The sequence below is a fragment of the Ictidomys tridecemlineatus genome, chromosome 1 (assembly GCF_052094955.1).
Source record: "Ictidomys tridecemlineatus isolate mIctTri1 chromosome 1, mIctTri1.hap1, whole genome shotgun sequence".
NCBI lineage: Eukaryota > Metazoa > Chordata > Mammalia > Rodentia > Sciuridae > Ictidomys > Ictidomys tridecemlineatus.
The window spans coordinates 60233854-60260334 of NC_135477.1; the positions used below are offsets into that span (position 1 = coordinate 60233854).

General features: G+C 38.6%; 1 protein-coding gene and 1 long non-coding RNA gene across 14 annotated transcripts in view; one reads left to right on the top strand and one right to left on the bottom strand.

Moving 5' to 3' along the window:
* Nucleotides 1-26481, top strand: part of Ank3 (ankyrin 3) — a 632006-nt gene that overhangs the window by 419045 nt on the left and 186480 nt on the right. For 11 of the 13 annotated variants that reach the window (XM_078041667.1, XM_078041715.1, XM_078041673.1 and 8 more), the window contains 2 exons: nucleotides 2920-3105; nucleotides 5003-5101. In XM_078041667.1, the coding sequence (XP_077897793.1) occupies nucleotides 2920-3105; nucleotides 5003-5101 (285 nt within the window). Of the gene's footprint in view, nucleotides 1-2919; nucleotides 3106-3793; nucleotides 3818-5002; nucleotides 5102-26481 lie in introns of all 13 variants that reach the window. The other 2 variants (XM_078041711.1, XM_078041703.1) reach the window with 1 other exon arrangement.
* LOC144375974 (uncharacterized) lies at nucleotides 2084-7412 on the bottom strand. Its single transcript, XR_013435940.1, has 2 exons — nucleotides 7141-7412; nucleotides 2084-3789 (listed from the first exon to the last, which is right to left on the bottom strand). It is a non-coding gene; the product is annotated as an uncharacterized LOC144375974 (long non-coding RNA).

The following is a 26481-nucleotide window of genomic DNA, read 5'->3' on the forward strand; positions in this document are numbered from 1 at the left end:
TTTTTAGTAAGCGTGCTATACAATTCATATCTCATATGTATAAAATCTTTGGCAAGCTAAGTTTTTTAACTCTATTTTTATATTGCTGTGTACTGCATATCAAATTTTACCCTATATATCTGCAGATCATAGTTATTCTCTAAGCAAAATATTTGCTTATTGAAATTCTGTAGTATACCTCTTACCCATCAAACTCTCCACAAGGCAGTGAAGGTCCACCCTTGAACAACCAGGGCATGAACCCTGTTCTTGGTAGTTTCTATCATATTTCTTTCCTGCTCATACTTTTAAGAATAACTGAACAAAGCAAACCACACTATTTAAGCTTGTATTTGAAACAAAATATAGAGCTTCTAATTTTAGCATTTAACACCTTAGAGCTGGTGTCTTTATGTCCTTAATTGGCTTATGCAGGAAACATATTCTTGTGAGTGATAATCAGCTCAGTTTGCAGTTTATTCTGTGGTACACAGGACTGTCCTTTATGAACAGCTCTGAATATATAAATGCATGTTGATGGTCGATGGAAATGCAGCCATTTTGTTTTGATGCAGAACAGAAGTAGACTGTTATTTTTACCCTTAGGCACTGTGCAGGTTTTTAAAGTGAGATGCAAAGTTAATTCTTCATATGCAATTTTCTTGCTTTTGCTCTCTCATATAAAAATGCATTTTTCAGGGCTGGAGACATAGCCCAGTTGTAGTATACTTGCCTACTATGCACCAAGCTCTGGGTTCAATTCCCAGCACTGGAAAAAAAAAAAAGAAATTTTTTCTTTCCTTTGTAAATGTAATAATATCACATAATGATAACATTCAATAGAAAGAAAAATGGTGATGTAAATTTCCCTTGAGAGAACAGTTTATTCATCCAAATGTTTTTGTATCAATATATGATACACACAGATATTTAACTATGTGAAATTGAGATCACATATTACTATTGCTTTGTGTACTACTTCTCTTATAAGAGTAAACTGTAAATGTTCATATCCTTATGTCCTTAAGTGTCTACTGGCTTTTTTATTAGCCATCAGACTGCAGAGAAAATGTCCTCCTAGTTAAGTAGGGATTTCCATTTTCTTCTTTTCCTTCTCCCCTTCCCACTATCCTCCTTCCCCTTCTCCTTCCTGTCTTCTTGAGTAGTAAAGAGGAACAGGTGGCCTTTAAACTGGATCTTAAAGCTTGAGCTTAGATAGGATTTGTACCCAGAGAAGAAAGAGGAGGGCATTTTAAGGAGGGGAAAATGCCATGAGGGATGCCAGGGTAGGAATTTGCCCATCCAGAATTAGTCTGAAAACTGGTGGGAAGGTTTTATGTGGGACAAGACTGGCCAGTGTAGTCCCTCAAGTGCTTTGTGCCAATGTTTTACACATTCTTTCAACTGAAGTGTGCAGTTTTGTGTTCAGTCAGATAAATAGTGGAGGCACTTGATTATTTTCCAACAAAGGAAAAAACGGAAGTGGTGATTTCAGAAGACCAACAAGATGTTAGCATGCAACTGACCAGGTTTCCTTCCTCCCCTTTACAAATGCTCTTGTATTGGAGTAGTCCTCTACTTATACTATAGGACCACAGAAATAAAAGAATCAGGAAAAGGAGAAAAATATGTTATATGCATTTAAGAATAATTCAAAATGAAACCCACTAATTTTTGCAACTATAATGCACTAATAAATAAAAGTAATAAGTAGTCTGTTTGCAAACTCTACAGTAAAAATGAATTTTAATTTTTGAGCTTACAATAATGAAAACATTGCAAAGTTAAAATTTGTGAGTCTTGGGATGTTCCACCCTGTGCTGCTTGTCCTATCAGCAACTCTAGATTACACAGAAATTAATAAAATAAATTAATGAAACGCTGTGAGATTGGTAGCTGTCTCATTTTTGTCAAGTCTCAGGGAAAAACAAAGGGAAGATGCAAAATGTAGAGTGTGCACTTACATCCAAATTTATTCTGAAGTCATGTTTTAGTAAAGCTCATGGACACACAGGTTAGGACAGTGGGTACCGGAGGCTTAGGGCTGGGGAGAGTGGGAAAATATTGAGCAAAGAGGACCAAGTCTCAAACAGGAAGAATGCAGTTTTCGGAGGGAAAGGTCTATGGCACAGATGGGAGAGTGTAGTTAGTAATAGCATATTGTACAATTCAAAGTTGCTAGGAAAATAAATTTCAAATGTTCTTATCACAAGGATAAAAGTAATTGAGGTGGTGGATATGTTAATTAAGATGATTTAATCATTCCACATCATATTCAAAAATCATATTTACCCCATAACTATATATAATTATGATTTTTCAATCCACAATACAATTTAACAAAAAAAATGTAGCTAAAGTTGAATTCTTAAAGATCAATGTGTTGTCTTTCCTTATTGGTGAAAGAAAGTAAGAGTCTTTCATGTGGACCTTTCTTAAAACAGCAATGACAATGGTTGATTAATTTATGTATACTGACAGGGCACCAGGCTTATGCTAGGCCACATGGTAAAGAACAGATAGGCACAAACCCCATCTATATCAGTAAAAAAATTTTTACATCATATTTAAATAAGCTTTTTGCAAAACTTTGCCTAGATTTAACCTGAAGTGCTCTGATTTTATTGAGATGATTTTATGTGTACTGAAATTATAATTTTTTTTCTTTTTATGTAGTACTTTTGTATATTTGCAAACTTTTTCCAATTAATCTGTAAGTGCTACTTTTCAACAGAGGGGGGAAAAAAAGTTTAGCAAGAAATTTTTGTGATCTTACGATTTTTGTTTTGGATAGATATAGAAGTCTTTCCAAATATATGTCTATTTGAATATAAAGTTAGCTTTTAATGAACCTCAACAAAAATTGATCTGGCTGCTTTCTTATTTAATTGGATCAAAAAGAAAATATTCACCCATCTTGATGCATCCATTTATTTGCAGGATGGCTTCACACCACTGGCCGTAGCTTTGCAACAAGGTCACGACCAAGTAGTTTCACTCCTCCTAGAAAATGACACGAAAGGCAAAGTGCGTCTTCCAGCTCTTCACATCGCAGCCCGAAAAGATGACACGAAAGCCGCCGCCCTGCTGCTGCAGAATGACAACAACGCAGATGTGGAGTCCAAGGTGAGGCTCAGGGACGCAGGCGTTTCTTGCAGCAATCCTGAGTCAGACCCACGGCCTTTAAGGATGCCTGGTCTCCCTCTTGGCAAACTCATGCCCAAAACTTACCTTCACTGAAAGGAATGAAAAAATGTGTGTCCAAGCCAGTCGAGCGAACGCACACCCTCCCTTAACGTAAAAAGCTAAAGGATGCTGCAGGTGCTGCCCCGTGCGTGCTAAAAGGGAGCCCCCCACAAAAGAAACCGCTGATGTGCCTGCCATTGATAGTTTCCTTCCTTTGAATACATATTGGGAATGTATTGAACACTGCAACTCAAATATCAGGGTGAAAAGTCACAAATTGCCAAGGACAGTGTGCCCCAGGAAGCCTCTGTTGATGTCTGAGATGACAGGCAGTAAACTGAGTGTAGATCAGCTGCGGAAAGCATGCCAGCCGCGAGAGCCACAGCTGGAAGTTCCCATTGTCTTGACATGTCTTACTTGAAAGTCTCTGTGAAGGAAATGTGGCAACTGGACTAGGTCGTCGCGTGGCGCCCTCCATTCAGTCTAGCTTTCTCTGTGCCTTTTGTGCTTCCATCATAGCTTTCATCATCATTCCTTAGCTGTCATGAGCTTTCGGCAATCCATGTCACCAATAGTGAACTAACCGTTCATTTTTTCCTCCTCTTTGCTTCCAAATGTGTTAACCTAGATGGTGGTGAATAGAACAACAGAGGTATATATATATATATATCTACATATATGTATGATCTATATCGCATCATCACTTACCCATTATGTAGTGCTGCTGCCTCATTTCCTTCCTTCCTTCCTTCCTTCCTTTGCATCGCCTTCTGTAGGCTAGATACCTGCTTTATTCCCTGCCCCGCAAAGGAGCATGTGCTAGAGCAGACGGTAGTTTGAGTACCAGGGCTTTCTGCAGCTGAACTTGGTGTTGGAAGGGAAGATTTAGGAATCCCTGGAACTTAAATGTGTTGCATGTGACCTGGAGACACTTTAGATGCTTATCAGCTATACCTGGAGCTGCAGACAACCCTGTCATTCTACTCCTCCAGAATTGATTCTTTAGGGTTCTGCATGACACTTACCCTCTCTGGTGTCAGCAAAGGGAAAGTTACCTCAGAAAGGTGACAATATGACCCACCTTCCACAAGAGTCAGACGGCTGGCATGGCTACGAAGCTTGCTCACACACTAGAAATGCATCTAGTTCCTCTAAGGTTTCAATCTTTGGGGACTAAGTGAATTGCTGCATGTTTAGCACTTTTAAGGAAGTAAAATGATCATGGTTTAGGAAAAAAAAATCAAGAAAACTGTGTTAGTGAATAGGCATTTGCTAACAAAGAGATCAACTTGTGGAATCTTTATAGAATACAGTCACCCATTATGCACAATCAATTGTGTGCTAGTACTGCTTCCCCCCAAATTGTTTGAGTCATTAAAATTGGCATTTACTATTGGGAATTTGAATTTATATTGAATATGTAAAACTAATTGAATTTGGATGAAGAGTTTCAATGATCAATTCTACCATAAGTAATGAAGCAGCTTTAAAATAGTAATGTTGTTCAAGCTTTCTATGAGCTAAAAAGTTATTTCTTATGATCCTTATTTTAACTTTTTGAAATGTTGGTTTCTATGTAGTTCAATTTACCAGATGAACGAAATCGATCCATTGCTACCCTGGGATTTTTTTCCCTGGCTGTTTCTTTGCCTGTGAGTGTGGGGTGTATTAGAAGCCCAGTGAGCAACTGGCACTGATGGAAACCTAGTTCAGAATAGAATGTGGATCTCAGCATATTTTGCTTCCTCATTTTTATTTGGGAAAGTTTATGATAGTAACATAGTCAGACAAAGAACTGGCAGGAATCGATTGAATGTCTGCTGTGTTTTCTTTACAGAGTGGCTTCACTCCGCTCCACATAGCTGCTCACTATGGAAATATCAATGTGGCCACGTTGCTGTTAAACCGAGCGGCTGCTGTGGACTTCACTGCAAGGGTAAGAGCACAGCGATGTGTAATGACTTTAAGCATTTGAAATGATTTTTAACTCTCCTTTTTCCAGCATAAGGAAGAGGTTGGGACAGTTGACCTCCAAGGGTTCTTCCAATCCGTGAAAACTGTGCCTCCTACTCACCCTAGTGCATTTTCTTGGTTATATAGGTGTGCCAGTTTCCTAGCAGGAAAACTAAATCAACATGGGGCTACCTGGGTGGGTGATGAGTAATAAGTGGATATATTGAATATGTGGTTCTAGTAATCATGGTGGGGAACTGCCAAGAGTTCCCCAAGTGGAAATTAATGAAACTGCTAAAAATTGTTCAGATGGTACCGAGACTGCTCTCGGGATCAGGGTCTCCACACTAAAGGTGGGAATGTGCTTTACAATATCCAGATGAGGCCCATACTTCCCACCCTTCAGAATCTTTTTGTCTCCTTTACACTTTTAAAATGAGTAACAAAATTCCCTAACCACTCAGGCTCTCATTGCGAAAGAACTAGAATGTCATGTACGCCACCCAACAGCAGCTTGGAGACCCGTACACAGTAATACTGCACTGAACTTTTAGGCCTGATCATCAGAAACATCACTGTCAGAAATAGAATTGAGGTTGGAAATAGGAAGGAGTCGCAGCTGAAAGTATGGACTCTGAATTCATACTCCAGAGTTCAAAGTTTGGCTTTAACTTCTGTGCGTCTATAAGTTTCATTTATAAGATGACTAATAGGAATTGTGAAATTTAATAATCATAATAAACTAATAACACCTCTCCCTCAAGTCACTGTGACAATTAAGAGGTAGTACGTGCAAAGCCCTGACCACAGTCCCTGACATACCATCAATAGCAGCAGCAGTATTATTCTGAACATAACCTCTGAAATATTACTTCTGCTGAAACTTTGTTAGAAGAGGAATGGGATGAGATAGCGGGTCAGGGCATAATGCCAGGACTAGAAGTAATAGTAATGGAAGTAATACCATTTTTGAAGTATTTACTGGGTAGGAGGTGCCAGGCCAAGCATTTTATCTCACTTTTCCTAATAGGAAGGGAAGTGTGATTTACAACTATTTTACAAAAGAGGAAACCAAGGCTTAGAGCTAAAAAGTAGCAGCTCCAGGATCAGAGAGCTAGGCAGTTTAGAAGAGGCAGGATTTCAGCCCCAAAGCTCTTAACTACTCCAGGATTCCATTTCCCTTAAGCAACTTAAAGGAGTCCATTATTCTTATAATTCACCAGTTCTATAAAAATTAATAAGAGCTCAGATTGCACTAATGTAAAGTCTATTTCCTGCGCCATTGTCATCACCTTGTTAACAGCCTCTATCAGTTTCAATGACTTGAGAGTGCCAGTTAGTTCTTTCCACACTAAAGCTTCGTTCTTAGTGTATTAACTACATCCTTGACGTGGCAGAGCCAGGACCCACTCTGACTCTTTGAAGGACAACGCTAAGCACTTCTTTAAGCCAAGTATAAACCAGATCTATCAATGTTAAAACTGGAGTTCATTTCATGATGCCTTCTTCTGGCTTTATTTCTATAATACACAGTAAAATTTAAAAAAAGAAAAGAAAAGAAAAACTCGTTAAGTCTCATCTTCTAATTAGGACATTTGGAAAATTCATGTCAGGGTAGTATCTGAGGTTGTCTTTGTGCCATTGTTCAGAAATGCTGCTGAAAATAAGTTTGGGGGAATGGTTAAGCAATTTAAAAGAACACAAATTATAGTATTTTCCAACTCCTTCAAGCAATTCCAGAGCATTCATTTACATTAGAACAATTTACATTAGAACAAATGGCGGTGGTAATTACAGAAGAAGCTCATTTATTGATTAAGGATCGTTGAAGACCTTAGACTCACATGGTTAACCTTGCCCAACTCGTCATGATTTAAAATAACCACGCTTGCTTTTGTTTAAAATAGGTTAAAATCCAGCCTTCTCACTGACTTAGAAAAGCATTTTTCTTGATCATTCCTAATTAATGAGGCCTTGTAGCCTTCCCTGCTGAAGGCTGTGGCAGAATTTCATTGTACTTACAGGAGACCTCAGCTGTCACTCACACCCAGCAACTTCTGCTTCTCTCAGCAGCAGGTAATGGATGACTTGTTTTGCCGCGCTGAGGAGAACTCTCTATTAAGAGCTTGTCTGTTTTAGGTTCCAACCCTGTTGTAACTTGGTTACTATTCATCCAGCACCTACACTTTAATACTATAGAGGCTACCTGCTTTCCAATCCCAGCAGGGTCTTTCTAGGTCACAGTTCTCTCAGGAGTGCAGATGTGAAAGAAAGAGGCCCTGGACCGAAGGTGGAATCAGATTCTATCTGCTCAGAATGATGAAGGGAAAATCATTAAGCCTTGTTTGCAAAGAACTGGCTGCAGACCGTAACCATAAATCACAGAACTAAATTTGGATAGTTCTAGGAGATGGTTAGAGTTAAATTTTAAAAAGACAACAGTAGCCGCATTTGTCTTTAGGGATTGTGATTCTATTTTCTGACCGGGGAAGAGTACACATTTGTTGAGACCAAAGAAGGAAGAGTCTCAAAATTGTGTGCAGCACTGTGGGCTGAGAGTGTGGCCCAGGGAATGGCTACCTGCTAGCAAAGAGAGCTGGCGAACAGGAACAAGGACAACACTTCTAGAGTCATTTCCAAAGCAGATAACAGGCAGAAACAAATGCAGTGTGACCAAAGGGCGCACACAGTAGAACAAATTGCTCTCTGTGATTCCTTGTAGTGCTCGCTAATTTATGCGTCAACAAAACGGATTCCGGCTAGTGGCAAATAAATACCCACAAAGAACAATTCCAGCAACTCATTTGTAGTGTGCTTCCCTGTTTTATTAACACTTTTCCTTAGATTTTTGTTATGTCCATTATGATTTCTACATTGTGATTTTGCTGCATATGTATATGATATCCCATCCAACACCTCCAGTATTTCCTTTGGATTATCCACGGAGAAGGCCTGTTCATCCTCCCGTGTCCACTGTGGGAGTTAATGCAGTGGCCCCCAAATGCCGCAGTGCAGTGTCAACATCCTCATTCTTTGAACTGAGTCTGCTGAGATGGCGTTGACACACTCTGAATACATGCTCGACCCTTGCTCTCTTAGCAAATCCTTCTTGCTCTGTTGGGGCAGAGAAAGTGACTGAGACACACCAGAGCTGCTACTGATTATCATTCCTGTAAGGAGCATTTGTGCACTGGAGGAACTAAAGGCCAAATTATATTATGTGGGTACCTGCAGAGCTCCTTTCATTGATTGAAGAAGATAGATGAATACTTGCTGGCTAAGAGTTTTTTCATCAAATATAATGGACTACCTGACCTAATCTTCACTCTTCCCACTGACCTTTCTCCTATAAATTATTATTCGACCTTCCATTTGAGAAGAAAATTGAATAAGCATCCTTTTATTAGTCTTGTTATTTAGTACTTCCTGGTTTGACCTCTGAAAGGATTAAGGATTTATGTTTCCAAAAGGATTTCAGGTGGTTTACAAATTATAATATACAAAATAAGTCTTGGAAGGATGAAACAGAGAAAGTGTTACCAAGGAGCTGGGAACAATCAGTAAATACAGCTTTATAATAAATGCAGGTTTTAAAAGTTTTGATACATGTTGTGGAAATGAAAACATGGATTATATGGTTTTCATTCTTTGCCAAAGGAAATGCTATTTCACATATAATGCTATATGTGAAATAGGGATTTTTAGCATATGAATCTATTGAGAATAGTTATATCTTTAATTATTATGCTACAAAAGTCTCAATTTATTGCTCCATATTGCCTGTAATGCTACATCCCCATCTGTGAAATTACCCTTCCCAGGAAAATTGAGAGACTCTGGCCAGCACTATGACGTTCAAATTGTGTAGGAGAACACTTGGCTTATGTGCCACAGATTCAAAGACTAGTTAGCATACACGTGGATGGCCTTTCCCAAATATCAGAAATTTAAACAAGGTTTTGACTGGAACTAGTCTATATTTGGAACTGAAATCATACAAAAGATGGCTTTAAGAGATTTTAATTTAGGGACAGTAGAAGAGCAGTATCTTTAGATAATACAACTACTTAACCTATTGGTGGAAAAATAAAAGTGTCCAATTTCTGTTCCGCACAAGGGGCTAGTACATGAGCACGTACATGAGCAAAACAATGTTCATGGATAAATATTACCTTAAGAATTTCTTTCTGAATTGAGTTCAACTTTCAGTATTTATAGAGCATTTACTATGAGCTAGACCTGAAGATTCAGACGTGCAAACAACTTACTCTACTATTAGCATCTATTGCTAGTATTCTAGTGGTCCTTGCTCTACTAATTTGTTCAGGCATCAAGGTGCTAAGCCACATAACATCGTCTTTCCCTTAATTTCCCAAAGCACAACTAAATAACTGAAACTTTTTTTAGTACTCAGGATGGAAACTAATGGCATTCTACTATTGAGCTACATTCCAAGCCCTTGCTATTTTTAAATTTTGAGATAGAGTCTTGCTAGGTTACCCAGTCTGGCCTTAAACTTAGATCTTCCTGCCTCAGCCTCTGAGCAGCGGGGGTTACAGGCAGGACTTTTCTAAAAACCTATAGATTGATGAGGAAGTTCAAACAAGAAAGGCAAAGCTAAAGGTTATGTTCTGAACATCCCCCAGGTCCGGACTGTAACTCCTTCCTTGATACCCCAAGTGATCATCCCGCCTCCCCAATCCCTCAGAGACCACTGTATTGCAATCTCTCTTTCACCAGTGGAAACACTTTTTACCATGACTGTCCTAGCCCGAGTCTGGCCTTTTAAACCACCTCTGGGTCCCAATGAGGAGGAAAAACTCTTTACTCCATAGCTATCTTTATTCAGTAGCCACTCACTATTGTGTCTTAATTTAAATTACATTTAAAATTTATGTCTTCATTATGAATATTTTGTGTTTCAATACCCAATACTTGGCAAGTGGCTACTCTATTAGATGGCACCGATAGGCAATGTTTCCATCATCAAAGAAAGTTATTTAGAACAAAGACACCATCTTTTATTGATATCATCTCTTTTTTTTGACACCATCTATCATGGGCCTACCTTTCCATCTATGCCATAATTATCTCTAAAAGTATCTTGCCTTTCAAGAAGATGGTTACTCTCTACCCCATATGTGGGCACCACAGTCTGTACTTGCACTCTCAGATCTTAAATATTATGTTATTTATGTGGTATCCTTCTTTTTGCATATTCCTTTTGCATGCTAAGCTCCTTGAAGACTGAGATGCCTTCTTCATCCACCATCTCCAGTTTTCCTTCTGTTTCACAGATGTTCACCTGATCCCTGGCTCTGTAGCTAGGACTTTTTAATAAGAGCTAGAAGCGTTCAACCTTTCAGGGAAGGACTTGCTAGCCACAGAGAACATGTTTCTTAGGGTCTAGATCTTTTTTTCAGGAGAGGTAGTTATTTATTCCAGAAAACCATTCCTCTCTGTTTTGTAAGAAAGATGGCCAGACCTTTGCTGTTGGTGCCAGACAGTCCTTTATCTTCGTGTCATGAAGTGGTACCCTTGACCTACCATTGGAGTCACCAGAATGTTCAGCAGTATTCCATTTGATCAGAGGGCTGAAGATGTGAAAACATCAAGAAACACTCCCTGTTAGAAAATAAGTGATTAGAAAATGGCTTTCCCTTCCTTTCTTCTGCAGGTAAAATTTAGAGTAATGATGATTTTTTTAAAAGTTATAATGAAGCATTTACTAAGTTCCTGGACATTTTACACGCAGCATCTCAACCATCCTAAGAAGGCCAAAGTAGAAATGTAATAAAATGTATTTATAACTCCCTCCCACATCCTGCTCTTCACCTCACTTGCAAGACTTTGAATTCCTCAAGGTCAGACCTGTGTCATCTTACACATTTTAGAATCCCTGGAGTATAACCCAGCAGTTGGCACTGTAGGGATTCAGTATATATTTATGAAGTTCAAGAATGCATAAACATCACTACCAGGTCTCCCTATCCGCTACTCCTGGGCACCGCCAGCCCCTGTGCAAACCAGTCTTTCTCAAGCTCTCGTCCTTTTTCTCAGACTATCAAAACTCTGGTTACTTCAAGCTAAACCTGCCTGAGGTTAGAAGCTGCTTCTGAAACGGAAATCAGCTTCCCTGAGGAAGAAGAAAAATCAGGAGAACCAAGTAGAATTTGAAGACAGTGCGCCAAACCCAAGTGTGGAATACCAGATACAGAGGGGCACGTGTGACCCACAGACTGGATATTTACCTATGTGGATGGCCATGGAAGACAAGCTAGAGCAAAGGGCTAGGGACCAAGGGATACTGTTGAAGCCTGTTCATTTCAGGCTGTGTTTGGTTCTTCATAGTCCAGAGCTTCTGCTTCAATCAAGATGACCACCAGAGAATAATTGAAAGTGTTCCTCCAGCTGAGAGAATGGCTGACTTTCATAATAGTTTTATAAGGGCAAAAGGCTTCTGGAGTCTCTACTTTGGGTGGTATAGTGGTACTTTTGCAAATACATTTATTTATTTATTTGGTACTGGGGTTTGAACTCAGGGCCATTTAACCACTGAGCTATGTCCCCAACCCATTACTATTTTTTATTTTGAAACAAGCTCTCACTAAGTTACTGGGGGTCTCACTGAGTTGCTGAGATTGTTCTTGATCCTCCTGTCTCATCCACCCTAATTGCTGGGATTGTAGGCATGCATCATCATGCCCAGAGCAAATACATTTAAAAACTATATTTCCCCTTATTTACAATTCATTTCTAAGTAAAATGAAAGAAAAAAATTGCTGTAACAATCCTTTCTTTTTATTTGCATATTTACCCTTATATAAACCAAACACAAACATTTCTTTGTACTGATGCATATTTCTAAAATAGTTAGCTTTGCATCCTTGTAGAGAGGTTCAACAGCATTAAAGATAGACTCATTTTTTTTAAATGCTAACATAAACTTCCTTTTGAATGAAAATGGGGATTTGAGGATGCTAACAAAGGAATACAAGTTATGGAAAAGTAGCCACATGTCTACTACAGTGACTATATTGCCACGGTGGTGACGTCTCCAGAGGAACAAAACCAGTAAGTTTTTGAAAGTATGCAGCAGAGAAGGGACATACAGATTTGCTCTTAGAAGCATGCCATGTCATCTCTATCCTCCTTTTCCACTTAATTGCCTAAATGTCACATCAAAGAATAACATCCTATATACATTTTTATTAAAAAATTTATTTTAAATCCATTTATACATTTGATCTTCATAATATCTTCCCATGTGGTTTGGGATCTATGTTGTTCCCCACCTGAAAAAGGGAAGTTTCTAAGTGGCAGCAGCGTGGATTGAGGAGACGATACATACTGGACCCCCCGGATGCTCCTCCTGGCTGCGTCACTATTTCTGATGTGGCTCAGGGCAAGACCCTTTACCACCTGGGCCTACAGTTTTCTGGAGAGCTGAGGAGATGCCTGTCAACCACAGGCCCTTCCCCTCTGCCCAACAACCTTGTCTGGTAGTTGGAGGCAAACTTTGACCTCCCTTCCTCACTCACAACCGAGAGTAGGTTCAGTGCAGAGACAAAGTAAACCTCATCAAAGTCAGACTGCTGGGGTCCCACAGTGGCCCTATAGCTTACCCCATGTGTTTTTAGACATGCTTCACTTTTATCCATAAAAAGGGTCCAATAATAGTAACTGGTGCATGTCATGGTAACTGAAGGAAGTACTCCCTATGAATCACTTAGCACATCGCTCCACCAACAACTCTAGGGCAGGAGCTCCAGACACACTTGTGGTTGTAGCTGTCACTGCTGTCATCAGCAGAGGACCCACTCATTGTATGGCACTTTAGAGCATCAAACAGATGACGTCATGAGAGGTCTCTGAAGTACTCCAGGAGAGAGTCAGACTTGATGCTTCCTAGAACGTTTGGGTCATTGTTTGCAGTGGCATTTATCAGCATAAGGCCAGCCTTTAAGAAATGATTATGAGAGCATTGTTTGAGACAGTAAGAACTCTAGTAGAGGGAAAAAAAAATCACAGAGATTGGAAAGTGTATATTTATTTCACTTTTGCTCTTGAACATGTGTCCTGCTTCCTGTGGTGCTGCTGTAGAATTATCGCTCTGAGAACATTTTTAAATGACCCGAATAAATCCTATTTTGAAAATCTGTGAAATAAAATTCTATTAAGGTAAGAGTGAGCAGCCCTCACTTTATTCATTTGCACTTTAAAAGAATTATTTATTAGCTGTAGAGTTTTCATTGCCTCCAGTGAGTGCTAATAGCACATGGGACCGCCGTGTCCTGGACTGACCTCTACTTAACATTCCAGCACATTTTCCACACTCATCGTCATTAGAAGGTACATTTGGATCCGCTTAGATGTGCCCTGCTCCCTTCCTTAAGCACGATAGGTTCTTCCATAGCAGTGAAATAAACATGGCTCATCTTCCTCTGGTGGCTTAATGAATATACAGGAGGGGACATCCCAAGGGAACAAATTAGAACTTTGCAAAACCAGAGTTGCAAAGGGTAAGCGCCCTTGGACACACGCATGATCATTTATTGGCTCACTTCCAGATTGAAGCAGGAGGTTCCAAGAAAGCATGTTCAAGTAGGGGATCATCATGAATATACACTGTTGGAAAAACAATTTGATAAAGTGCACTGTGATGGAAACACAGGGATTAGATTCAGTTCCCCAAGAAGATTGGAGCTGGGAGCATATTTCATTGGCAGAGCACATCCTCAGCATGGTGCAAGGCCTTGGGTTCAATGTCCAGCACCAAATAAAAAAAGAAAGAAAATCTGAAGCCCAGATGCAAGCATGAAATGAGGTCCCAGGTGGTGACTCCAGCCCCAGAGCAAATGCCAGGCTGGGCTGAGGGCATCACCCTTGAACCTGCAGGTGGAAGGGAATCAAAACTTTTCATGTAGAAGCGGAGTGATGGCAGTACTGTTTGATACAAATTCAGAGACACATGAAGGGGAGAAGAGTTGTAAGCTGTTAGACTCAAGTCACATGGGGGAAAAGACTGGGTGGGAAGGAGGGGTATCTCTGACCCTTAGGGTGCCCCTGCTGCCCTCCACATTGGCCTCTCGGGAGGCCTGTCAAGGCCACTGGTTCTTGATGGGGGAAGGGAGCCTCACTGTCCTTAGAACTTTTTGAAGTCGGCCTAGTCCTTTTTGCTTATCACTGTGGCTAGAACATGATAAGAGAACGCCAAAATGGCTGGGTCTCTCTCATCATGGGACAGTCCCATGCAAATAACAGCGTCCCAAAGTGCCAATGATGTCCTGCTGAGACATTCTAGAATAAACGTCTCTTTACAGATAAGAGTTGGAGTGGTGGGATGTCCCAGGATGGGGAGGAATGGCCTAGAAGTTCACGCTCAGTCTGAGGTTGCTCTTGGGGTATTGCCGAACACACCCCAGTGACGCACTATTTAGCTCTCCCTACTGAGACTTTGAAATGAGGTAGAAAAAGTTCAAACTAAGGTAATAGTTTTCCATTTTTCCTGAACACTGGGTACTATGGCACATTACTTCACTTGTTCCTCACAGTAATCTCATGAGGTGTGGGTATGATTTCTATTGTATACCAGGAAGCAAGAAGTTAAATGTCTCATGCAAAGTCATACAGCTCTGAAGTCATGTAGCTTAGGGGAGAGAAACATTTATGTAAAATAAGACGTAAAAGCAAATAAACTACACTGAGATTGTGGAGCTCATGATATCCTAACATCAGAGGCAATGTTCACTTGAGCTTTGGACTTCACCCAGAGCCATGCCCTGCAAAAGAAAAAATCTCCTAGGCTGGCCGGCAGACCATTTTCTGCCAGCTTCAGGATGGCAAGACAAATGAAAAACATTTCTGAGCCTTTGATAATCATGCTTTGAAATGAACTCTTGTTAGAAATTCAGTGACTTTGACAGACATATGATTTATGCTTTTGATAAGAAATATGAGGCAGGCTTATCTCTGCAGGGAGTGAGGCTCTATGAGTTTAAAAATTAAAAACATTCCTAATGGTTTTTAAATTTAGGCCTCTCATCCAGTTTTTCTCTTAGATTCTGACTCATAAAGTCTGCAGTGGGTACTTGCAGTCTGTGTTTTTAACAAGTTCCTTCAGCTATTCTTGCATTTCTTTCTTTCTTTCTTTCTTTCTTTTTTTTTTGACTGTTTTTGTTTTTGTTTTGTGTGTATGCTTTATTTGTGTTACTAGGAATTAAATCTGGGAGGCTCTACCACTGAGCTATGTCCGCAGCCCTTTTTACGTTTGTATTTTGAGACAGCTTATCACTAAGTTGCCTAGCCTGGCCTCAAACTTGTGATCCTCCTGCCTCAGCCTTCCAAATCCCTTGGATTGTAGCCATATGCCAACAATACTGACACAAGCAATTTTGATCAAGCAAAATGAGAAAATATTCACTAAGGCCATGCTATGAAAATCTTTGTCTATAAATTGCCCAAGTTGAGTGATGGGAGTCTTAAAAAATCATTTGCCTGTAACAATTGCTTTAATGTTTATAATCCCTTAATAGAAACTTGAATTTACATATTTTACATTTACAAAACAACTTCAATGTACACCACATCATTTGAAACCCACAGCAATAAACATTTTTACAGATGAACAAACTGAGATCCCCAAGGAATTATTTGTCCCAGATTCTACTGTGAGTAGAGTACAGAGATCTGATTCCAGGCCTTCCCAGTCACTTTTGTCTCCACGCATGTCTATTCGAGCTGGTCAATCACACTGGGCTGTTGGGAGACTTGGGTCCGGGCTCAGTGGGCAACAGCAGTATGTGGAAATAGGTTTTGACCACTGGTAGTAGCTGGGTCTTCACAGTCCCTGGAGGAGCATCTCTGGTCCTTAGGACAAATTCATATATAAGGCAGTTGACATCGTTGGTTTTGTTCTTTCCAAATTATGTTTCTTTAGGAACTTTAAAGACATTGTTTACATTTCTTGACATGTTCAGAACTTTGGCAAGCATTTAGTTTATCTGAAGATCAAACGAAGGCAAGGTTTCTGAGAAACTTAACAGTTTCAAGTTAGCTGATGCCTCAAGAGTCTACAGGAGATGGTTTACTTTCTGGAGGGGAAAGAAAATTATTTCATGCAGAAATTCAGGAAGTTCTGGATGTGTCAAAAGTGATATAGGAATGTGAAAAATTTCTAATTGTGAAGTCCCTTAATATTTTTGCTTTTAAGAATTTTTGGTGGTGGCATGTTGGAAAAAGGGGTGGGATTTTTTCAATTTAAGTTATAGTATTAGAAACATTATAGAAAATCTCATATCACTGAATCAATTCACTTCAAATAATTAAAAAATATGAAATGTTTTTTCTTAACACATAGAAAGCAGTTAAATATGACTGAGTTTTAAATGATTCTCAGTTCGGTTACTATGTCTCCTTCCTCATACATATTTCTTGCTGGGAAAGATATTTTTTTTTTATAGTAACACACACAGCAGGCAACTTTGGGATGAACAATAATAGCAACATTTTAATGAATGCAAAAGAAAGTCATGAGTTCTTACCTCAAATGACAGTGTTGAACTCACCACTCTTAGACATTGAATATTTTTATTGGTATTGAATATGTTTGTTTGGAAATAGTGGGGCGGCAGCAGTGTTTTATGTAGAGAAACTATGCTACTTGGATTCAGAGCTTGAACTAATGTCTGACAAAGTTAGGAAGATGCTATCTGGATATCTTTTCTCCTCTGTGACCCCTAGAAAGAGTCTGCACATCTTATGGAACCAGACAGCTCAGGGTCATATCTGCACTCTGGCATTTTCTAGCCAGCTTCACCTTGCCTGTGAATGTGAGTTAACAGTATCTGTTTCATGGGTTATTATAGAGAAAAGATAATGTATGTTTTCTAGGGCCTGCACAAAGTTGGTTGTTTTGTTCCATTGTGATTGTTTGTTCTCCTATAAAACAAATAGTTGCTTGGTCTCAATTAGCATCAATTTTATTTTTAGCAGAACTCTTCACAGAGTAAAAGGCACTTCTGTTTCACCCTTCAACACCTACCCCACAACATTCTTCATTATTTATGGATAATGGAGATCCTGCAATGTAGCCTAAAAAATGTTTGAAAAGCATCTATTGAATACCCATTAGGATGGCTACTGTCAAATAAAATAACTAGTGTTGACAAGATTATGAAGATTTTAGGAGAACTCTTGTACACTGTTGATGGGAATGTAAAATCATGCAGCCACAATGAAAAGTTTGATGTTTACCTGGAAGTAGTGTTTGACCACTTAACTTCTGGGTATACACCAGGAAAAAAAAAATCAGAGTCTACAGAGGTTTGTACATCTAGATACATAGCAGTATTATTCACAATAGCCCAAAGGTAGACACAACCTAAGTGATCAACAGTGAATGAAGAAACAGAATGTGATATTTACATGTCAGAATATTACTCGGCCTTTGAAAAGGAGGGAGATTTTGATTCATGCTATAACATAAAAGAATCCTAATGGTTTGCAATGGGCTGGAGAGGGGGGAAGAGGAATGGGTAATTACTTCACAGGTATAAAGTTTGATTTTCCAAGATGAAAAGAATTTTGAAGATTGTTTATACAACAGTGTGAATGTACTTATTGCTACTGAACTGTATACTTAATGGTTGAGATAGAAGTTTTAATTTATGTATGTTTTACCAAAAGCATACCTTGAAAACTACTAAACTAGATACCTACAAAGATCGAATCATCTGTAACATCTACAAAGGTAGAAGAGAAATTTGTATTTGAGGGAAGAGGTCCAAGACCAGCTCTGATTCCAGTCTTTCCATCTGGCAACAGCTGGGATTATATGTGTGAGCTGATGGTGGGGATGGGGAGCAAATGTTGAATATTTACTCTAAATAAGACCTGCCTTCCTGCACTGCTAAACACTTGAAAGAACCAGAGGAAAACCTGACTGTGCCTTATCTAAATTGTTGATGAGCGCCCCTATATATCTGAGTGGAAGCCTCTGACAGTATTCATGATGACTAGCCTCAGATTATCCTTAAAAGAAAATAAGTAAATCTCCTGAGTTTGGAGCAAAATAGATCCAACACTGAGAACCTGATTTCACAGCAAACATTAAATATCCAAGCATCTGCCACTGCCTGGGGAGCCCAACACTATCAGGTGTCTCATCAAATGGGATTTAGTGGGTGTCCCTGGAAGGAATGAGGTCAAGAAAGTGTCAGTGGAGTTGATATCTTCCTTCTCAGCAAGGCTGGTATGGACTTAATCTCCTTACCCAGAAGGCACAGAGAGAAAAGGTGTTGGAGGATAAGCAAGCAGTTAGCAAAACTAGAGAAGAGGTGAAAAAAAAAAAGCATTTTCATTATCTGTGAAAGAAATCCCATATTAGTTAATTGAAAATTCATAAAAAGGTAAATGGATATTTATTTAATAACAATAGACAGTATGAAGGAAATTTCCAAGTTTATTTTATACTTGTATTATCAACAATAGACCCTCTAAGTAGAATTTCTTTCAAACTATAAAGGCTGGAGTGTTTTCTTTTATATATATTCAATTATTAGAAATTTTTAGGGTTTATCTTTTAAATAGCAAATTCTTATCATTCAAAGCATCTTTGTTTGCATAGATGTTATGCATTTCTTAAGGCATGAAAATTTAGGCATTCTCATAGAAAAGAATTAAGTTCTGATACCACAACATGGATGATTCTTGAAAACAGTGTGCTAAGTGGAAGGAATTTGTCACAGAAGGCCACATAGTATATAGTTCCATCTAGGGGAGAATTTCAGACTAGGAAAAAGTTCAGACTACAGAGAAAGAGAGTAAATGTGTAGCTAAACAGGGGTTTAGGGTACTTAAAAATAAATTACTTCTTAATGTTATGGGATTTCTTTTAGGTATGATGAAAATGTTCTAAACCTAGATAATGGTGATTTGTACAACTAGTAAGTACACTAAAAATCACTGAAATAATTGAACACTTAAAAATGGTAAATCTTGTGGTACATCAATTATACCTCAACCAAGTTATTATAAAAATAGACTAATAAAGCATTCTTAGTAGAAAATAATGAAAATTTATGGAAAAATAGTTCAAACTCTAAAGGAAATTTTTTCTACATCGTATTAAAATCTATATGACTGCTGTGCCAGATGCAATGGTACATGCCTGTGATCCCAGCTACTCTGGAGACTGAGGCAAGAAGATCACAAATTCAAGGGGCAAAAAAGAAATTCCCATCCTGGGCAATAACTCAGCAAGACCTTGTCTTGAAATAAAAAGGGCTGTGAATGAAGCTCAGAGGTAGAGCACCCCTGGTTTCAACCCCTAAGTGTGCAAATCATCGCCATCCTCATCATTTACGAGACTTAGATATTACTTATCAAACATTTACTGATTACAAGCTCTGTGCCTGGGGATTAGCGGATACAAATCTCTTCCCTAGGAGATGAAGAGACTTTCAAAAGCTGTAGAGATGTCTGTGGATTGAGTGAAGATGGTGTAGTCTTTGCTTAAATATCTTTCATGTGCTTTCTCTATAAATTTGTTTGCTAATCATTTTCTGTTTCTGTTTACACTAGGAATGCTGCTAAATTATAAGAATAGAATGAGAGAACATAAAATTTTTAAAAATTGTTTTAAATACATATCCTCAACACATCAGAATCTTGATCTTCAGATCTCTTATTTTGTAACTTGACCGTTTTTTTATGAGTTGCTCAAAACATTACGATGATCTCGACATATCATACATTTGATTCAAGTGGGGTATTCTTTTTTTTTTTTTCCAGATTGCAGTATCACATTGGTTTTACAGCCACGTTTATACATACAGCCATATTAGTGTCTATTGTATTCTGCTACCTTTCCTATTCCCCCCTCCCCTCTCTTCCCCTCTCATCACCTCTCTCTACCCACTCTATGACACTTTTCTCTCTCTCTTTTTTCTTCCTCACACCATCTTATATGTAATTTTGCATAACAGTGGGAGGTCTCCTTCCATCTTCCATGCGATTCCCCTTCTCTCTCCCATTCCCATGCATCTCTCATCCCTATTTAATGGTAATCTTCTTCTCATGCTCTTCCTCCCTGCTCTGTTTTGAGTCGCCCCCCTTGTATCAAAGAAGACATTCGGCACTTGCTCCTTAGGGATTAACTAGCTTCACTCAGCATAATCTGCTCTAATGCCATCCATTTCCCTGCAAATGCAAAATGATTTTGTTATTTTTTAGTGCTGAGTAATATTCATTGTGTATAAATTCCACATTTTTTATCCATTCATCTATTGAAGGGCATCTGTGTTGGTTCCACAGTTTAGCTATTGTGAATTGTGCTGCTATGAACATTGATATAGCTGTGTCCCTATAATATACTCTTTTAAGGTCTTTTGGGAATAGTCTGAAAAGGGGAATAGCTGGGTCAAATGGTGGTTCCATTCCCAGCTTTCCGAGGAATCTCCATACTGCTTTCCAAATTGGCTGCACCAATTTGCAGTCCCACCAGCAATGCACAAGTGTACCCTTTTCCCCACATCCTCGCCAGGACTTATTATTGTTTGACTTCATAATGGCTGCCATTCTTACTGGAGTGAGATGGTATCTTAGAGTAGTTTTGATTTGCATTTCTCTGACTGCTAGAGATGGTGAGCATTTTTTCGTGTATCTATTGATTGATTGTATATCCTCCTCTGAGAAGTGTCTGTTCAGATCCTTGGCCCATTTGTTGATTGGGTTATTTGTTTTCTTGTTGTTTAATTTTTTGAGTTCTTCGTGTACTCTGAAGATTAAAGCTCTATCTGAAGTGTGAGGGGTAAATATTTGTTCCCAGGATGTAGGCTCCCTATTTACCTCTCTTATTGTTTCTCTTCCTGAGAAAAAAGCTTTTTAGTTTGAGTATGTTCCATCTTTTTTTTTTTTATACCATAGAAGTTACTAAGAGGCAAAAATTACTAAAGGTAGTAAGAATTAGTACAGAATACCAGATTCTCTCTCAACTTTTAATTATTTTAGAACTTATACTCTTTGAGAACATGAAATATATGAGACAGGACATAAACAAAATAGTTGTATTATTTAATTTTCATCTAGAAAATTTTGGAGTGGTATTTACACCTCCAGAACGTCACTAGAGATGGTCCAATGAGGTCCCAAAGATGGCGGCCTCAACTACGGATAGAAGGTTCTTGACAAATGCCATAGAAAATAATTTCTAGACATTTCAGATATTGAGGCACAGAGAGTCATTTGGGAAAACAAGCTCTGAACATTCAAGGGAAAAGGCAGGCCATCTTGAGAATAAGAAATGCTTTCAGGGTCTCAGGCTCTTTGCAGTGGTGAGGGTTGGGCATGGGAAGGTGATGTGGTGATCGCAGGATGTTTTATGGTGGGCTGGCTGTTCTCAAGACCCTTAGGTTGAGTCTTTTCCATTTTTTGATAAATAGATCACATTGGGACAGTACCTATATTATAGGTTTTGTATCTCCCTTTGTTCAATCTATTCTAAAACCCATGTATTAGTGGACGAATCAACAGTGCACAGAGAAATTTTCTTCAGTGGGTGAATTTCTAGCAACTTTAAAATTGCTAGTGAAGATTTGTATATTTCCTGGAAACTCAGGAGTGACAGGCGTGGGGAGCCAAAGGACAAGAAACTAACAGAAGGCTTTCAGATAATGGTTACAGTCTTTTTCTTTCTTTTGTCTCCTTTCTACCATTTTTTAATTATTTTCTATCCTATTATTCTACATCGGTCTAATCTACTTACTTTTTTATTTGATGATAATATCCCCTAGAGATTTTGAAAGAAAAGGAAAGATCAAACTGGCCTTTTTTAGATTTAAATTCAAAGGAAGGTCTGCCACTTAGCACCAGCAAGGTAGAAAATGACCCGACTTTCATTTGGGGAAGAGGCAGAAATGCTCTTGTTTTGCTAATTGTTTCAGAGAAGAACTTGAGAAAGAAAAAATGGCAAGCATTTCCCAGCAGCTAGGGTACAGTTGTTTATTCCAGGTCTCCATCCTCCGTAGCAGAGCAGCCACGTGTTTCTATCATGTTATGGCATTTATACCGTGTTAGATGCCATGTGTGTTGAACAGGCCTTTCCATTCCTTGCTGTTCCTCCTGAGCCACAGTCCTGCTGAGTCTTTCCAGGCTGAGCCTGTGCTGAGCCACAGCTTCTCCAACGTCTCTTGCACCCATAAGAACTGCCCCATTTAGCACCTTCCGGTTTCACTGACTTCACAGACTACTTTGGATCTGCATTTTTTTTTCTACCCAAACTGTTTCATAATGTCCTCATAAGATGCAGTTGTTTCATAATTTTTTTTAATGTCCACATGATAAAAAATAAGAACCGCTTCAGCCTAGCCTGGTGGAACACGCCTGTAACCCCAGCTACTCCAGAGGCTGAGGCAGGAGGATCCCAAGTAGTTGGCCAGCCTGGACAACTTAGCAAGATCCTGTCTCAAAATTTAAAAATAAATAAATAAAAAGGGCTCAGGGTATAGCTCAGTGGTAGAAAAACTTTTTTTAAAAAAAAAGTTTTATACCTAACAACTTTTATGTTTATTAAATGCCAAGCACCATTTTTAAAACACTATATTTATTAACTCATTTAATCCTCATGACAGTGTTATAAGCACTGTTATTAGTCTGAGTTTGCAAGTAAGAAATACATGATACTGAAAAATTATATAAATTTACCTGGGTTTTATAGCTAGTGTGGAACAGGCCTAGAATTTGAACCTAAGTAATTCAGCTCATAGCCATTATACCACCCTACAAAAATACTATCTTTCTTACCCCACTATTAGGTGCCTCCAAAAATTCTCTAATACTAAGAATTGGTCATATATCTATACTACTAGGAAGAGCAGGACTAGTCTAGTGGAGAAATCATAAACTTAAGTTCAGACAAACCATGACAACTTTGCAGCCTTTGGCAAATTAGTTTGATTTTTTTTTTTAGTCTTACTTTTATCATCTGTAAAATAAAGATAAAACAATTAAGTCTCTTTATAGAAATATTGTATGGGTTAAATGAGACAAAGATGTGGAATACCTGTGAATTTTCTCCTTCCTTTTCACATGATTTCTCTCATATCTCCTCTTGACAATCCTGTGATGGAGACAGTAGAGGTATTGTATCCATAGTACAGATGGGAAAATATGCTCATGTAAGATAAGGCACATTTCCTGGTGTAATTCAACAGGAAGGTGGGTGTGGAAGAGTGAGCACTGACACCTGGTATTCACTTTATCAGTGAAATATGCCTGCTACTAGGTCACGCTGGGAAATTGGGTTGAAATAAGGTTATAACCAGATTGGAATTTCTTCTTTGCCCCTAAACTCATTGTTAAAAATCTTCTACACATTTCTGAACCAGTTTTATAGTTTGTAAAGTACTGTACAAATCTTTTATTTTTAAAAGTCATCATCTTAAACAGGTGGTCTTATAAAATATAACATGATCTAATACAGCATGATACCAGATAGTATTTATTATTGGAGAAGAATGAATTGTGGGAGAATGTAATAAATTTGTACAAATCCTGAGAGAGCTTAGCTTGTTACTGAGGGATTCGCTTCTTTCTTTTTTCTCAAAGTAGAAGACAGTTGGGCATGGTGGCACATGCCCGTAGTCCCAGTAAGTATGAAGGCTGAGGCAGGAGGCTCGCAAGTTTGAAGCCAGCCTTAGCTCAGACCTTGTCTCAAAAAATAAAAAGGTCTGGGGATGTGTGTCAGTGGTTAAGCACCCCTAGGTTAATCCTAGTGCTCAAAACAAACCAAAAAAAAAAAAAAAAAAACCTTATTCTTCTAAATTGGAAATTTAACTGCTAACTTGAGTGATTATCGCCTTTGAGGATCCTAGGTTATAGATAAAAAGTGAATTAAGGTGGAAGAAGATGAGCACGGAAGAAAATAAAGTTGATGGGGGGATGGGCGTTGTCAATCCCACTGTGAGAATCCAGATTCACATGGGGAAATGGCAATCGGTTCCTGTTGTTTTGTTAAGCATGCAATTGGTCCAAAAGTTTCAGATAAAGTTGCTGTAATTTTGTTGAGTCAAAATTCTGAATATTTATTCAAGCCTTATTAGTGATTTCTATAAATAGTTTTATAGCCAGTTCCCTTCATTGCTGTTTGTAAGATGTATATGTTATGTATGGAATGCTCTTTTGTCTTTAGCTACCGAATTTTAAAAAACAATTGAAAAGAAAGTACTAGAAAAGAAAAGTGTTATGGTTAATTGTATTTATACTTTTAAGATTTTTACTGATTATGACACTGACTAGTGATGGAAAAGTTAAACAAGATGCTATTATACTGCTGATGAAAATAGTGGATTTTAAGGAAGAGCAAAGAATCTGGTGAAATGAAAGGGGAACTACCTGGGAATCAGGAAACCTGGAGTCTTGCCTAAGCTCCAAGCTCTGCAATACCAAGTACACTCCTTGATCTCTAAGCTCTTCCTCATTCAGTCACTGGACTGAATCAACTCAGAGGTCCTTTATTAGTTTAAAAACAACTGCCCAAATGCTAATGTACTCTATAACATTTTGAAAGTACATTTTTAAATGTAAGAAAAATTTTTATTGACCCAAGAAAAAATTATATTAATAAGCTAATTCACATAAAATGAGAGTAGTATCTGTGGGTTTTATACTAAATTCAGGTCAGGTCAGATCAAAATTCTAGATTGAATTTGTTTCACTCAAGTTTTAATTCGGGTTTCTTCTTGAAAATAATGTGTGGACCTTTAACCATATTGAAATTTCTGCATTAGTGGGAAAAACAGTAATATATTTTAGGGTGAGAATATCTCAAGGTTTATTGGTTTCCTTCCCAGTTCAAATATTAGAGAAGGTAATAAGTAGATAGAATGACTCTCTTGCTATCAGAGTGAATGCAGATGGTGGAACTGAGACAGGGGGAGAGTGGGCTGTATATTAGGCATTTTTTCACTATAAATTACACAAATGTCCATAGTGGAATTCTTTTAGGAAAGCATGAAGAAGTAAAAAATCATATGTAGTCCCAACATGGAGAGATAAATTTTGGGTGAATATCTCTATAGCCTTTTTACAATGGGCGTGTGTGTGTGTGTGTGAGTGTGTGTGTGTGTGTGTGTGTGTGTGTGTGTGTGTGTGTGTATGTAGATAGATAGATAGAGAGAGAGAACATTTAAAGATGTCACTTCTTTATTTTCTACATTGCACAATTTCTGCTGAGTCTTCTATACTTCTTATCTTTGTTCTCTGTATGAAGCATATTGTTTCTTCCCCCTTAACAACCCTCAAGATCTTTTTATTTATCTTTCATTTTCAGCAGTTTGATGAGTATCATGGTGGATTTTGGTTGTTGCTTATCTTGCTTGGTGTCCCCAAAGCTTCTCAGATTTTGGGTTTTTATTTCCTTCATTATCTTGAGAAAATGCTTGACATTAATAACTCTTCAAATATTTCCTTTGTCCAATCCCATTTCTTCTCCTTATGCCACTCCATTCAGCCACTTCATATTGTCCCACAGTCTTGGACCCTTGGCTCTTTCTTCCTCCCACTTTCTGTACTCCAGTTTGGAAGAACTTATGAATAGATGTATTTTTAGGTTCCCTGATTGTTCCCTGATTGTGTGAAGTCTACTCATGGGTCCATCAAAGGAATTCTTTATTTCTGATATTGTGGTTTTCTTATCAAGTGTTTCCATTTGCCTCTCTCTTGGGAATTCTTTGCTGACATTTTCTATCTTTCCATGGGTGTTGTTCACCCCATTAGATAGACCACTGGATACTATCTGTAATAGGAGAGATTTGGCTTATTTGGTACTTTTGCTGAAAATGGATGCTTTTTTTCCCCCTTCTGTTAGGCTGCAAATATTAGTTATGTAACCAGTTTAATGAGGGGTGAGCCAAGTCTGCATTTTTGTTTTTGAGTCTATGAGTCCTCAGAGGATGCTGCCATTTGCCTTGGGGTGAGGGCTGGGCTGTCTGAGAATTTCACTTAGTCTTAGAGCTCCTCCCTCAGTTTTCTCGGGACACCTGCAGCACAGAGAAGGTCTCTAGCACAACCCCAGCCCTTACCAGTTGACTGCTCTTGCCCAATACTCTGTGCTGGCTTCACTTGGCTCAGGGATCTTTTATTCTGGCTCAGTCTCAGCCTTAGGGAGTTTACCTGGCCTCAGGGCTGGATCCTTCTTTATACTCCTGCTCTTTCTACCCTGACTGTCAAACACTGCCTTGTATCTGTGATTACAGATTTGAAGGCTTTTCATATATAGTGCCAAATTGCAATCCAGCAAGTGTGTACAATTTTCACCAGCAAATCGGGACTCTTTTAAACAAGACTTTTTGTCTCTCGCATCAT